The sequence below is a fragment of the Mchenga conophoros genome, linkage group LG6, assembly GCF_057382185.1.
Source record: "Mchenga conophoros isolate Kocher_MC1m ecotype Shallow Benthic linkage group LG6, M_conophoros_male_GT1.1, whole genome shotgun sequence".
Classification (NCBI taxonomy): Eukaryota; Metazoa; Chordata; class Actinopteri; order Cichliformes; family Cichlidae; genus Mchenga; species Mchenga conophoros.
The window spans coordinates 21152355-21168018 of record NC_140531.1 but is presented as its reverse complement, the minus strand read 5'-3'; the positions used below and the strand labels follow the sequence as shown (position 1 = coordinate 21168018).

General features: G+C 37.6%; 1 protein-coding gene across 1 annotated transcript; it reads right to left on the bottom strand.

Moving 5' to 3' along the window:
• Positions 1-3667: 3667 nt before the first annotated feature.
• On the bottom strand, positions 3668-8815 carry LOC146572534 (solute carrier family 22 member 7-like). The gene is made up of 10 exons (XM_085276771.1): positions 8406-8815; positions 8058-8161; positions 6087-6241; positions 5759-5927; positions 5544-5667; positions 5315-5424; positions 4624-4838; positions 4332-4440; positions 4039-4245; positions 3668-3825 (listed from the first exon to the last, which is right to left on the bottom strand). Exons 1-10 carry the CDS (start codon positions 8784-8786, stop codon positions 3795-3797), a joined length of 1605 nt encoding a protein of 534 aa, XP_085132897.1. The 5' UTR covers positions 8787-8815; the 3' UTR covers positions 3668-3794.
• Positions 8816-15664: the final 6849 nt, after the last annotated feature.

Sequence of the window (15664 nt, the reverse complement as noted above, 5' to 3'; positions counted from 1 at the left end):
TTTCCCTTTTTGTCAATACCTGTAACAGCTTTATGTCTGTTGATCTAGCTTTTAAGAACATTTCTATTTTTTAACCAGAATTTAAAGTTAAGAAGTGAATTTGTTTGGGTCAAGGAGAAAAAATGATGTGGAGCACATTCTTTGCACAATAGCTCTAAAATTAGAAACATGCTGTCTCAGAGTGACCCTGAAAAACTAGTTCATACATTTGTTACTTCTAGACGGGACTACTGTAATTTGTTATCATCAGGATGTCCTGATAAACACTTCAGTTGATCCAAACTGAAGGAAGAGTACTGACAGGGGCTAGAAAGAGAAAGCATATTTTTGCTATATTGATATTGAATCATTGGCTCCCTGTTAAATCCAGAATTGAATTTAAAATCCTCCTCCTCACATACAAGGTCTTGAAGAATCTTGCCCCATCACATCTTAATGACCTTATGGTACTGTTTCACCCCATTAGACTGCAGGCTTACTTGTGGTTCCTACAGTATTTAAAAGTAGAGTGGGAGGCAGAGCCTTCAGTTTTCAGGCCCCTCTTCTATGGAACCAGCTTCCAGTTTGGATTCGGGAGACAGACACTATCTCCACTTTTAAAATTAGGCTTAAAACTTTCCTTTTTGCTAAAACATTTAGTCGGGGCTGGATCAGATGACCCTGGATCCTCCCTTAGTTTCGGTAGAATAGGTCTAGGCTGCTGGGAGATTCCCATGATGAAGTGTTTCTTCTTCACTCACCTTTTTTACTGTGTTATATGCCACTCTGCATTTAATCATGAATTATTATTAATCTCTGCCTTCCTCCCACAGCATGCCTTATTTCCTGTCTTAATTGACTCAAGAGTTTTTCCTTCCTACTGTTACCAAATCGCTTGCTCATCAACAGGGGGTCATATGATTATTGGGGTTTTTCTCTCTTTTCTTTGTATTATTGTAGGGTCTTTACTTTACAGTATAAGGTGCCTTGAGGCAACTGTTGTTGTGATTTGGCGTGATATAAATAAATCTATATTGAACTGAATTAACAGAGAATGAAACAAAATGGGTCTGCAGACCAGAGGGTCTGCAGATGGAAATTAGCCCAAGGCTATAATCTGGCATATTTACATTTGTTAAAATGTTCATTAATATGTATTGCCCCTCTTTCTAAAAAATAAATAAATAAAATAAATGAAGCCAACATCCAAGGAAAAGCCTTGAAATGTCCTTCAAGAAGCCTGGAGAACTATTCCTGAAGATTATTGAAAAATATTACAAGAGAAGATGCCTAAGAGACCTCTTAATTTAATGTGAACAGAGATATATGAAACAAAAGCTCATTAATGTTTCAGTCATTTATTGAGACAGTTTAATTACCAACTATTACCTACTATATAATTTTATATCCACAAATCATATTTTTCCTAAATGATATAAAGCCAAACTAGAATTTTCATTTAAAAAAAACCCTCAAATCTGTATTATTTAATGCCTTGTATTTTTGGTTTTTTTTTTAATTAGCTCATATTTTTACAAATTGACAGATACCAGGGCTTGTATATAGCTTTGGGTTTTACTGTAATTGGCTGAATACATACATTCCCTAACCCTTCTCAACAAACTCACAGAAGGTCTAAAATTACATATACACTTTTGACAAAACTTGATACAGAGCTGACATTTTGTTTGTTTCCAGCTGCTTGTAGGCCTCTTTCTTCTAGACTGATAAATTATTCAGCAACTCAATCAGTGAAAGTTGCCCAAATGACACTTGCACACATATACAGACATGAAGTCATGTTATTAATTATAATGAGAATGACTGGTTACAATCTAAGGCCAACTGACAATGAATAGTTTGTGATAATGCAAATTACTTGTGACATACAGATCATTCTCAGGCATGTAGGCATTTGTAGCAGTGCACCTATCATGACCTAATATGCTTATGTACAGACTTTACCCACCTGGAGAGTCTTCTTCAGTTATGTGAATGACCTGACAAAAAGCTGTATTACGTAGAAACTATAATTCTAACAAGTCTGGTGTAACATATAGCATACAAGTAGAACAGAGTTAAGGCTGCTTTGAAATGTGCTTCATTCTTTTTAGAAATAAACAATGGAAATGTATGCCATTTTTACAAGGTTATTGCATGTATCTAAAAAGTGTGAAAAAATGATGTAATAGCACTGATATAATAAACGAAACTAGACTAGACATGATGTCATGGTCCTGGGCCGTGTTGGCCCAGTATTCTTAGTTCTCTTGTATTTTTGTATTCAGTTCCCTGTTTAGGTTCTGTTTCCTGAGTTGCCCTGTTATGTGGTTCCCTGTGTGCTTTCCCTTTGTGACTCTCACCCCCTGTGTGCCCCTCTATGTATTCATGAGCCCTTGTCCCCTTTCGTGTTTTATTCCATGTTTTCCCCAGCCTGTTATGTCTGTGTTCTCCCCGTGCTCTCTCCTCCTGTCTGAACCTCTGTACTTCCTGTTTTACTTTGACAGTCTCTCGTCAGTATGCGTCATGTTGTGTTCACTCCTGCCCTGTCTCGTTATGATTATCTGTGTCAGCTGTGTTCCCCGTGTGCTCCCACTTCCCTCGTTAACCCTCTGTGTATTTATGTCTGCGTCTCCCTCAGTTCTGTGTCGTAGTCTCCCTCATGCTGCGTGGATTTCCCTGTGTCTCTCTCCAAGTATTAGTTTATTGTGCCCAGTTTAAGTTTTGTATTTTCCTGTCATCTTGTCAGCAATAAAGCTGCCTTTTGAGTTCATCCCTTGAGTCCGTGAGTTTTGCGATTGGGTCCTCATCCTGCCTGCCACACAGCCGACCATGACACATGTATTAAAATTACTATGAAATGATGCTGTGTACTAACACATAATTTTATCTCTATTCTTTGTTAGTTTGTTCACATCAACTTATATACTGTTTGTGTATTGAGCTGGATATTGCGATAGCTGCACGACTTCCAAAACACACATGACCTGAAAAATGGCCTAATATTAGAATATATTTAGACAACCAGTAAAGCACAACAACAACAACAACAACAACAACAACAACAACAACAACAACAACAACAACGCTTGAAAGGATCATATAACTAGATGGATAAACATGCTGCAGAACATGAACATCCCAGTCACCAGGAACAACCTGCCTCGAGTCCATCTTCAACCTATTTTGTCAGTAAGATGGTCAAAAACTGCTGCTCCAACCATGACCCCAATGAAGACAATGGTAGCTGTGTTTTTCTGTTAGTTTTTGTCTTATCACAAACCAGATCCCACTATGAAGGGAGGATGGCCGAAAGAAGAACTTTAGCTGATTTAGGACTGGTATTCATTTCCTGCTTTTTAAATGGAAATATTGAATCTCACCTCTGTAGCCAGAGTAGATTTGAAGGTGGTGGAAAACAATAACTTGTGTGCACCTAACAGGCCAAACATTTACTTTATACTGAGGATGGTAGGATGGAAATTTCCTAATTTAAAAAAAAAAGCATGCATGGAAAGTGGAAGTCAATAAAGCATGGAAGTAAATAAACTCAAAGTAAAGTAAGCATCACCATCGATTCACTATCAATACCAGCCTATCTTTTCATTTGCTAATGAAATGTGTTGTATACAGTGAAACATGACAAGACTAGTGAATGACAAGTGAATAATAGTGGTGTTAACATTACGTTTATTGACACTTGTTGAGCATTTCAACAATGATGATCTTTGAAGTTGTAACATGGTAACTTTACTATTTAAAAATCAGTTAAGATCCAATCATTATAAGTCTTATTATTGATGACTGTGTTTTTCTTATTGAATCTCCTTCCTTGGTGACTGTCTCCTGCAATATAAATAAGACTTCAGTTAGTCATTTGACCTTACATGCAGACATCAGGACATAGAATGTAATGTGTATTTTGGACTTTGATAAACAGTAAACTGCAGTTTACTGGATTATTGTTTCGTGGGGAGTTTCTGTGAATGGTTAATCTTTTAGCTTTAGTTTGGATACTGAATTGCATGCTGTGATGCTTTAACACTCTCTTCTCTTTACCTTGGTTTCTCAATATCTTCGATGAACTCTGGCAGTCGGGTGTTTAATGTTTCGGGCAGAAGTGAAGCAACTAAACCAGTTCCAACTGCCACTGCACAGTAAGTGGCTGCAGGGAGGAGATGCCACAGATCTTCCAATAGTACAATGAGTGGAGAAATGGACACGCCAAGTCGTGCAAGAAATGAGGTGTAGCCTAAGCCATTTTGTCTAAAAAGATCAAACCACTGAGGTTAATATAAACCTTTCATATGAATAATCAAAGCAAGGCAGAAGAACGTTTTTTGTGGACTAACCGTACGACCGTAGGGTAAAGCTCAGTTGTGTAAAGATACATGATAGTGAACGAGGCCTCTGACATAGATTTTCCAAGAACTGCCACAACAGTACGAACAGTCCATTTATCTAAGGAGAACAGGAGAGAGAAAATTTTCAGGTGAGAGAACACATCCACCCAAGACCAATGCTCTATCTTTTAATTTCTAAAGATTGATCCTGCTTACCACCGGAAATGAACGCATACATTCATATCAACTCTCGGTGGCAGAAATAAACCGCTAAATGTACGAGAAATGAAAGAGAAATGACCTTTTGGAACAAAGATGTTGATGAAGAGACAGAGACCAGTTAATAGCATGGAACCCATCTGGCCATGCTTTCTCCCAACTTTCTCCAGGAAGTAATAGACGCCAATCTTCATGGGCATTTCAATGGATGCAAATATGAACTGTGTTAGGTATGGGTTCAGTCCAAATCCTGTGATATTCAGAGTTATTCCATAGTATGTAAATGCAACGCCAAACCTAGAAAAGAGGGAGAAGAAACACTTAAACTTAGGCTGATAAATAAAGGGGTAAATACAAATTTCCTCAAAGAAACCCCAAACATGATTGCAACTCTCATTTAAATATTTTTTTAAAATATTTTTTACACTGTATGCTAGAACAAAATCAAAAGCTGTGTAAATTTCCCAGTGTCAAAAATGATAGCTATAAAAATAACAATTGCTTTATTTCCGTAAGATAGCTCAAAGGCTTTAACATCTTTGTCCCAAGTACAATTTGCCCCATTTGTCTATTTAATAATCCACCCATAACTGTCACTTAAGATAGCAAAAATACACACACAAACACACACACAGAGAAAAGTCAGTTAACTCTTTTTAAAGTGCGTTTGGTAGAAAATGCACACATATGATGAATATCTGGAAGAAATCAATTTGCCTTTTCCCAAAAAGCTGAACTATCTCCTAACTCCAAACCATTATACCGAAACTTACCATAGCATTCCTGAGTATATAGCAAGTTTTCTAATATTTGGGGTTCTGAAAAGATCTACAAAAGTGTACTTCTTAGCGCCATGTTCAGTTTCTGCACATTCCAGTAATGTCTGTGAGAAAGTCAGGGAAACATAATGTGAATGTTCATTTACAAAGCCCCCTTTTTGTCTTATTTTACAGTAAGACTGTCGGCTAATAAAAAAAACCCCAAAAACATTTTGAGATGTACCGCTGGTGTGATGGTGGCCATGCACTTGGATGTGTTGTTCATCTTGGCACATTTCATTATGTAATGATGAGCAGCATCTGTCTTTCCTTTGGCTACAAGCCACCTAGCAGACTCTGGAAGCCACCTAAATCAACAAACATGGTGAGTTTAGCATCTGATCAAAATCCAATGAGATTAAGGATACTTTGCAAAGTCAGCAAATAAAACTTAAATACCTCCAAGCAATGATAGACAGAATCAGGGGGGAGGTAACTGCTAGAATCAGCTTCCTCCACTCGTTTACAAAATATGCAGTGCCAACCAGGATCCAGTTCCCAATTGTCCAATCCAGGCTTATGATCACACCAGAGAAAGTCCTGTGTTCAATGCTAAACCATTCAACATCTGCAGAAACATTAGCACAAGTATATAAAAAAAAATTTTATAAATTTTTTTTTATAAATTGCAAATTCTTGAAAGAGAAACAGAATATGCCTGTAAACATGAACCAGGCTATAATGTCTCAGTCATAGGTTAGCACAGCTTTAACAATATCCTGCTTACTCAAAACAATGGCCATGATGCTTATTCCTGCGAGTGACATGCCCGTAAAAAATCTCAAGATGACAAACATTACATACGAGGTGGAGAATGCACTCAGCACTGCAAATATCAAGGATGCCAGATAAGACACGAGCAGAAGAGGACGTCGCCCAAACCTGGTCATGGACAGAAAAAGCATGAAGTAATGACTGTGCTCACAGCTGTGGGGTAAACCTCTCACATGTATATATTTTAGTGCTGTCAGTGTTAATCTCGTTAAAATGATGTTAGCGCCATAACCGCATTAACGCAGCAAATCTCCTTTAGCGAGTTAGCACGGATCGCCCCGTGCGTGGGGCAGCACGGCGCCGTTAACGCTGACAGCACTAATATATTTATAATTCGCAAGACGGTTTAATTTTGCAACACTTCAACATCTCTCTTATTGATCTTATTGTTATTTTTTTTTCAGTTATATACATATATGTCTGTATCCAAGTTGGCATTGGTAATGGTACTGGTAGAGATTGAAACAAGTCAGACCTGGAAAATAAAAATAAAATAATACATTTCTGGTCATTTTGTCGAATATACTAGTACATTAAAAAAACTGGAATATTATGGAATATAATTTAATTTAAAGCAGTAAAATTTTTGAATTAAATCAACCATGTTCTATATCCATTACAGGCGATGTGAAATATTTCAAGTCTTCCTCTTTTCTTTATTTTTTTTGTTATGTGTGATATTATCAGTGTTGGGAAGGTTACTTTAAAAATGTATTCCACTACAGATTACAGAATACATGCCCCAAAATGTATTTTGTAAGGTATTCCGTTACGTTATTCAATGAGAGTAATGTATTCTGAATACTTTGGATTACTTAATATATTATCATGCTTTTTACAACTACACTAATGTACTATTGCTGTGTGATTTATTGCTTTTACTGAAGGTTATTCGTCATAGCAATGCCAACTAGATTTTTAAATCTTAATATAAAATGAGTAACAGGGTTGATATTAGGTAAGGCTGCACTTTTTTCAGTGATCCCATATAGAAAACTATCCGGCGCGTATATAAAACAGGTCTGCAGTGTTGGGGAGTAACGGAATACATTTACCGCAGTTACATATTTAAAATACAAAATACGAGTAACTGTATTCCGTTACAGTTACCGTTTAAAAAGGTGGTATTCAGAATACAGTTACTTTGTTGAAATAAAGGGATTACACGGCGGTACTTTCCTGTTTCATATGTTAGGCTATGCTCTCTCTATTTTTGGTAATTCCACGCCGGTGTAAACCCAAACAAAACACGCATTAAGAGGCTCAAATGCCTGTGTCTCAATCTCACATCTCATAATGACGTGAAGAAATATTTTTTAAAATTATTTAATATGAAGGCAATAGGCAGAGTCTTACAGGCATCGCCCTAAAGAATGTAGCCTCCTGGGCAGCTAGTCCGTGCTGCAGGGAGAATGGACTGCCGTACCCGTTATGTGTCTGTGAGCAAGGGAAGGAGAAAAAGGAGAGTGGAAAAGTACGAGTTGTCATCGAGCAGAAACGGGAGATGGAAGCATGTAAATATAATAAGATAAGATAAGATAACCTTTATTAGTCCCACACGTGGGAAATTTGTTAATAATAACCCCTGCAGCCAAGAAGAGTGCCTGACGAGCCCAGTTGTAAGTACGCTATTAAGACGACTGTACACCGTGTTCGTGTTTTCCTCTGAAACAACAAGTTCCGCTGGAGCCTTTCAACGCCTCTCTCTGTCTCTGCTAGCAAAGTTGACCCAGACAACGAAGTAAAGCTAGTTTTCGGCTACGAGCCCGACACGGAACCGGATGTATTAGCCAGAGGTCCCTTTACGGTTTTACACCTCTACGGTGCCTTAATCATCAAAATTATCGCAAAAAATGATTTAAAATATTTCACAATGTAGCGTGTATATGAGAAGAACTAGTATTTTTGACCATTTAACCCTTACCTGTCACTGAGAAACCCAAAAACTGGGGCTCCAACCATAACACCAATAAAGAAAATGGTTGCAGTTGCCTTGTTCATACCTTTTCTGCTGCACACGAGATCCCACTGCAAATAATCGTTAAAATATTACAATATGTGATTTTACAGTTGCGTCTTCTGGAAAATAAACAATAATTAAATGAATGATGCCTGGGGAAATTACATTTAGCTAGTTGGATTATTTTCTGTAGATAATAAAATGGATAGAAAATTATATCCTTAATGTTAGCAAAATAAAATTTGTTCTTTAAAAAAAAATCCAAATGACTGTGTAAAATGTCTCTGTTCAACATAACTAATTCTCACTTACCTCTGTTGCCAAAGTAGACTTGAAAGTGCTTTTGTCATATACCCATCCATTTTGACACTGAACAGTAAATGAGCCTTTGCTGCTGTTTGAACCTAACAGATATTCATATTGGGGCTCTGAAAACATCTGACAGGAGCTTGGAGTCCCATCCCGCTCTGCTGGAATACCAACGGCTAATTTCTGATCTAAAGTTAAATTTCCAAAGACAGCTCCAGTATCCAAAGCATCGATGTTGCAGTGATGCGAAGGAACAGCTGCCATGAAATTATTCAGCAGAAAGTGACATGGCAAAGTAATTCGAGACAGGATCTGAATCAAGACTAGAGCAATTTGGAATTTTCCAAATCCATTAATTTCTGCAAGAATGCTGTCAAATTTCATTTTGCTGTGCTTCCTGTATCTCCGGGAGGACAAATGCTCTAAAAGTCAAGTGAAGTAGAGTATCACTCACTATAAAAGACACATTCACCAGCACAATGTTAATAATTAAAATGAATACCAAAAACATGTATTAATAATGTAACTTAACTGTACCCAGTACGATACAGTTACTCAGTCAAACACTGGCTTTGCTTTGATCAGTTGTAAGGCTGATATGTTTATTCAAATGCTATAATAGTCAGGATTTATAATTGAAAATTAGCACTCACAGTAGAGAAAGCAAGAATGTGATCTAAAATTGATCTCAGTTCTCAAGAAAGCACTCTTATCCCACAATGCAGCTGCAGTGCAATATGCAAAGGAATCAGATGGTTTTGTAATGTTTTATTTTACAATGGTAGTAAGTTCTAAGATATCAGCTCTGGCAGGGCTTAAATTTTATAACAAACACATCACACCCACAGGCAACTTAATATTTTAGCACCATATTATGTACACAGCCCAAAGAAATATACAGTCACACAGGATTTCTTCATGTAGCAACTGCACCAAGATAAAACCAGCCACAAAAATGAGATCAACTATAGGAAGATTAAACCGATCTGCTACAATCTGCACAATAAAAACTTGGATGAGAACATAACAAATAAAAACATCTCTGAAAATTTGGCAGCCAAAAGCAAGAGCTCCCTTTACAGCAGAACCAACCTAATTACAACATTTTTCAATACAACAGCTGAAGACCATTGCCACACACCTGCTGCTGATCAGCCTCGTCGGGGGAGCTATTTAAGGAAGACACGGCATGGGAGTCAGGGGAACGCATGGGGATTGTTTGTGTGAATATTTACTGCACTGTAAATAAATGCACTGTTCACCACATGGAGTCCAGCATTTAGGTCCTCCTTTCCCCACATCCCCACGGTCTGCCAGCGCTAACCGTGACACCAAGTGACACATAAGACTTCAGTGTTTGTGTTTTAATGGAGACAAGAAACAAAGAGTATGCTGAGTAGCACAAAAATGAACCATAAGTGAGTGTGACGCATTTCTAGGAAAACATTTTTTTTTCCTCTAGATACCACCGAAGTGGATTTTAAAAGAGGGTTCAATAAAATTATTGTATTAACTGCTTAGAAATTACTGACAGTTTTATATTCTGTAAAGAATTTTCAGTATCCAAGTAATTTATATTACAGTAGTTTGTCCAATTTGTTTGATCCTCCCAAAATGGGGACTACATATAAAAATGTCGGTAACCCCTTTTCCTGCTGCCCCATATTTTTTTAATTATTATTATTATTTTTTTTAGAAAGAAGAGGCTTTCTCCTGGCAACCATAGCTGGACTGGCCATCGGGCATACCGGGCACTTGCCCGGTGGGCCGCTGGCGATTTTTTGTTTTTATGGGCCGATGTTTTTTTTTTATTTTTAGGAAGGGTATATATAATGAAAGGTGTTGGATTGGCCAATTGGTCATGATCGACTCTGGGCTGGACCAATTACAGCCGAGGAGGCTGAATGCACCCGCCCCCTTGTTTAGCAATCACGTGATTTTCGCGCATTGCATGCCGGGAACTCATGGCAAAACAATCCAAGTACCGCATCAAATGCAAACATTTGCAGCACCGCAAAACATTCATTCTTCGATTCCAATAAATTCTTGTTTTTTCTTTGCCGCACAAAAAAGGAATGTACAAAACAGAAGGAGAACAATGCCGGTCCGTACAAAGACAGACTCGACGAAAAGACAAAGAAAAGATACGAGGAAAAAATCAAAGCAGTGAAAGGGTTAGACCCTTACGAGCACACAGAGTGGACAAAAGACGTCAGCGTGCTGCCCAACTTTCACCACGCTCAGATTTATAATCATACGGTTCTTGGAGTGAGTGCATACACTCATGAAGTTTAGCCCAGGTACAGTTTACCGACGGATGGGTGCAGGACCTTGAAATGCACCGTGTAGAACGAAAGACCATCGTACGTATCATAAGTTTACCAGTCTCACAAATCGTCGTCATAAATACACATTCGTTAACAGTTCATTAATATAACCTTTGAGCTCAACGGTAATTAATTAGTAGTGGAAATAATTTCTGGTTCATTACAGAAATGTAGCAGTGACAATAATATTGTATGCTGTAATCGCACTGGACAATTAGTGATACAAAACAACTGTTTTATCCTGTGAATAAAAGTATATGTTTTTGTCAATGTACCATAATAACAGAAGCGAAACGCAATATTGTGTCAGGACAATTCACTATTTATGCACAATAAATAAAGGAGCATAGCGCGACAATTTCTGTTCAGCGCCAGACTTGCTTGTAACCTATATCACCAATTATGTTATGAAAATGACGTATTAACTACTACAAAACTCTGACCTTTGTGGGAATGCTTGGAGCAGACTAACCTGTGAGCTGGAGTGTTCTGAGACGTTATATTTGGTATATCCAGACCATCCGTCGGCTCTTACTTCGGAAACATGGCTTAAAAAAATTTCTCTTCAACGACGTAATCCGATTAAAAAAAACAACGATCGGCTTCCCGTGGCTGTCATGCGACCGGCTGTTGCAGTTAATAATACAACAGCTTCTTGCCATTTTTTGGGTTTCTTATTATCGTTGTGTAACTGAGTTCAATTGAAAGCCTGCGTGCGCTAGTACCTCTTGCCACAAGTTCCCAGAATCCTTTGTGGTTTTACCCCTGAATGACGTCACATTTTCAATCTTTATCCTGGTGGGCCGGTCTCTAGTCAAAATGCCCGGGCCGATTTTTTGTCCCAGTCCAGCCTTGCTGGCAACCCTTCAAAAACATTTAACATGATAACTTCACAGGGCTGCATAGCTTTGTGTTAAAACTCTTTTTTCCCCACCTGACAGTATAAATGGAGAAACTGTCACATGACTGTATAAATAAACAAAAAATAAGCACAAAAAAGATACTGTGATACCTGACTTGCTTTCCAACAGAGTTTAAGATCTTAATATGTTTTTTTACTTCTAATAATAAACACTGTTTTCTTAAAGATTAACCGAATGATGCGTTATCCCTTTTTACTTTACTTCAGCAAACCACACTTTCAAAACTAGATTGAATTCCATTTACGGTCATCCCCTCAAAGAGAACAGCAGTCTTACATAACCGGTTTACCATTCTGCTGAGATTATTATTATATTAACCCTAATTAAAGGTACATTATGATGAGCAAATCACCATAAATGTATAGGTATTTTAAAACACTATGTAGTATATATCTGCTCGAATCTGAATATAAGAGTCTGTTACTATTATTGCAGTTAGTTTCTTTCAAGTGGTGAATTATTTTAATTATATAATTAATCAAAACCAAACACAGATACTAAATTCAAAGCTTGTTTCAAATGAATCTAAAAATATTTTGAAGCTTCTCAATTGACATGTTCATTATGTCACCTCACTGCCCCTGCATCAACTGAACTGTGTAGGTGGCACATGGGGATGGGTTAGGAACACCTCTTCTTCTCCCTCTTTAAATACAGCTGCATACATGAATGACCAAGGCTACATATGAGCAGTTAGTGGGATAACACTCAGGATCATTTTTTTTAACAGACAGGATGTGAAGATGCCTGTGCTGGATATCAAGTGCAAAGATGTATAATGTAAGTACCTGATGTTTGGAAAATTATTTTCTTTTAGGGTCTCTTACAGATGTTTAACTCTTTCTGATTTGATTTCATTAATTTCATTTTTAGCTTTGACTTTAATTAACATCTCTATTGATAACAATACAAAAAGTGTAATTTATTATCATGTCATGAAGTGTTTTACCCTTTGCTTGAATTTCTGTGCTTTTCTGCACCAGAAACTGCTCGAGAAACCTGGTTTCCTAAATTCAGTGGCATGAGTTTAAATACATATGTGACTTAATAAATATATATTTTCACGTTGATTTTGATTTTTGTGTGTTCTGTGGGTTTGTTCTGCCATGAGGCCACTGAAATGCGCAATAAAACTTTGTGTGCAGAGACTGCTGAAAATGTGTCCACATGTTTCTTATGGTTGAGCTTAAACTGTCTAATTATGTAAGAACATGGAAACATCTAATCCGCTAGAGCTCAGTTCTCATTTGGGTTGCCCTTCAGAACAAGAGTTCACTCCTTTGTCAAGGATGCTGACTCTCTGTTTCCATGGCAATAAGTCAACAGACTGAGGTTACTGCCATACTTGGAAAAAGAAACCCCTGCTGCAGCACAGTCAGATTTGCTGGTGGTAGAGTGGAACCAAGGGTGAAGATAAGCCGGTGGTATGCGACAGTGTTTGTACAAAACGTGGCTAGTGTGCAAGAGGTCTTTCAGTTTTAGTAATCCCACAGCTGCATATGTGGTCAGAGGATTACATCCACTCATTATGAGCATGAATGTTGTAATAATTTGGGGCTTTTAATGATTTCTTTGAATTGTTCTAGCTCGATATTTGACCAGTCGTATTTGCAGAGCCAGCTTTCAATCATGGACAAGAAAGGGAGTTTAAAGTGGGAAAGCCATTGCAGACCCTAATGTTATAGCTTTATCATTCCAAGGCTCCAGTTTTCATGTAAGTTGATTTAAGGTGAAGTTGAAGAAATTGCAAGTATTTATTCTTCATTGTTTCATCCACTTTATGCAATGCACCATTACCACAGGCAGCAAAACAGTCCCAGAGCTTGATGATACCACCACCATGCCTGAAAGCTCGTACAGTGTTCTTAGGTTTGAAAGCCTCACCTTTACTCCTCCAATTATTCCTCCTGTCAGTGTGAACAAATAGCTCAATCTTTGTCTCATTGGATCATAAAGCTTTTATCCAGAAGGCCTCTGGCTCATCCAGGTTGGTCTGCTAAAATAAATCTCAGTTGAGATTGAAGGTGTTTCTTGGTTGGCACACTCTCAGTCCATGGCGATGTAAAACATGTGAACAGTGACACTGGTGTTCCAGCAGTTTCCAGTTCATGGCACACTTGAGTCTTGATTGTTGCTAGGTTTTTCCTGAACATCCGAATCAATTCCCTCTCATCTGATGGTGACAGTTAGGGTCCTCTTAGAGAAGCTGGCAAAGTGTAGACACATCTGAATAATTGGTACTAATGTACAACTGTTTGAAGTAGCTAAAATCCCTTCTTAGACCTTCACTGAATTCCTGCTGCTTTGCCAGCTTTTATGCTGGCAAAGAGAAACTATAAGTTGTCATCAATCTTGATGACTGCTGAGAATTTAGGAGGCCATGGTCATGTCAAGGTTAAAAGCAGATTTAAATGAGTATATGTTTATATTTGAGCCTGTATGAATTGGAGAAAAAACAAAATAAATTCAAGCTTGTGCACCCAATTTTGTGTTTTTTAAATAATTGCTTTAAACTTACAAAGTAAGTAAGTTTAAAGTTTAAGTAAGTTTAAAGCAATGATTAGTGTATGTGTACTGTATCTGAGAACTAAACTAAACTCTGATAGAACCAATTGTGGATGAATGGATGGTGTAGGTCCATCCATCTGTCTGTCCATTTTCTGCTGAGTCATGGAGGCGGCTGTTTAAACAGAGATACCCAGACCTCCCTTCTCCAGAGTCACCTCCCTTAGCTCATCGAGTCGGTCACAGAGGTGTTCCCAAGCCATTTGAGAAACATAATTTCCAGCATGTTTTGGGGCCTCCTCCAGAATTTCCATTTGTACTTACTAGCAACCACAAGCAATAAAATGTTATAGTAAACAGAAGAAACGATAAAGGTCCCCCCTAACACGTACAAATGCCCAAGAAAAAGTAATAATTAATGACAGTAGTGAATCATCAATTTTCAGCTTGTATTGTCTTTAGAGCAGAGGGTGTACAATTCAAAGCTAATCAACTGAAAAATCAAACGATATGATCTTTGTCACATCACTGTAAAAATGAGCTAAAGTTTAAACACTGTATACAAACACAATTCAAACACAGCTGCGGGTTAATGTCATTGTCATTATCATATCAGGTAATAGACTTACCTGGCCTCTTAGCCAGCTCCAAAAGACTTTGAGTCGGACATTTAATATCTTTTGATACTGATGTTTTTTTTAGTTATGACTTGATCATTTCTACACAGCTGCTATCAAACCAAAATATACATTTATTTAAAATCAAAAGTGTAGAGTAGTATTTGAAAAACAAACAAGCAAAGAACCCACAAAACCAAAAAAGATGAAAGAGTTAATTCTTTTTGGAGACTATATAATTTTTTCTCTGGTGTCATCCTCGGGTCATTATGGTAATATTAACTGACTGATGTAAGATTTACTGACCTTATCCTCCTGGGAGAACCTTCTCTTGTACTAAGCAAGACATTTATCTCCTCTAACACCATATTTTAATAGAGGCAAAAACTCTGGTTTTCCCAGTCCACTTAAATGTACATAAACAAAGTGGTACTCTATAGAAAGAGCGTGTTTCCAAGACCTATTAGGAGGTGTATGTGTTTGGTTGCTTTTTAGAAAATATGGCTTCAACAAAACATGTCTTTGGTTTTCATATAAACTCTTCCTGTGTATAAGAGAAAGTTGGGTTCCTTATAGTGACATATATGGTAATGAGATTATTATAGATGAACCTGGGTGTTTTTTGTTTGTTTGTTTGTTTTAGATGAACACTCCACTTACTGTATGCATAGTGTACAGCGTGGGACTACACAGTGTGAAGTTTCTACAGCTCGTACTGACTTTAATTTGGATGTTGAGTCACAGTGTTAGAGTGCCACCTCTTGGTGAATGTCAGGAAATGTTTTAATTTACAATAAAAGATTTATATTGTCAGTAAAAAACTATTTTTAGTGCTCCCTCCTGCTCTACAAACAGCTCTCCCCCTGTCTGAGCCCTGCTCTGACTGTCTT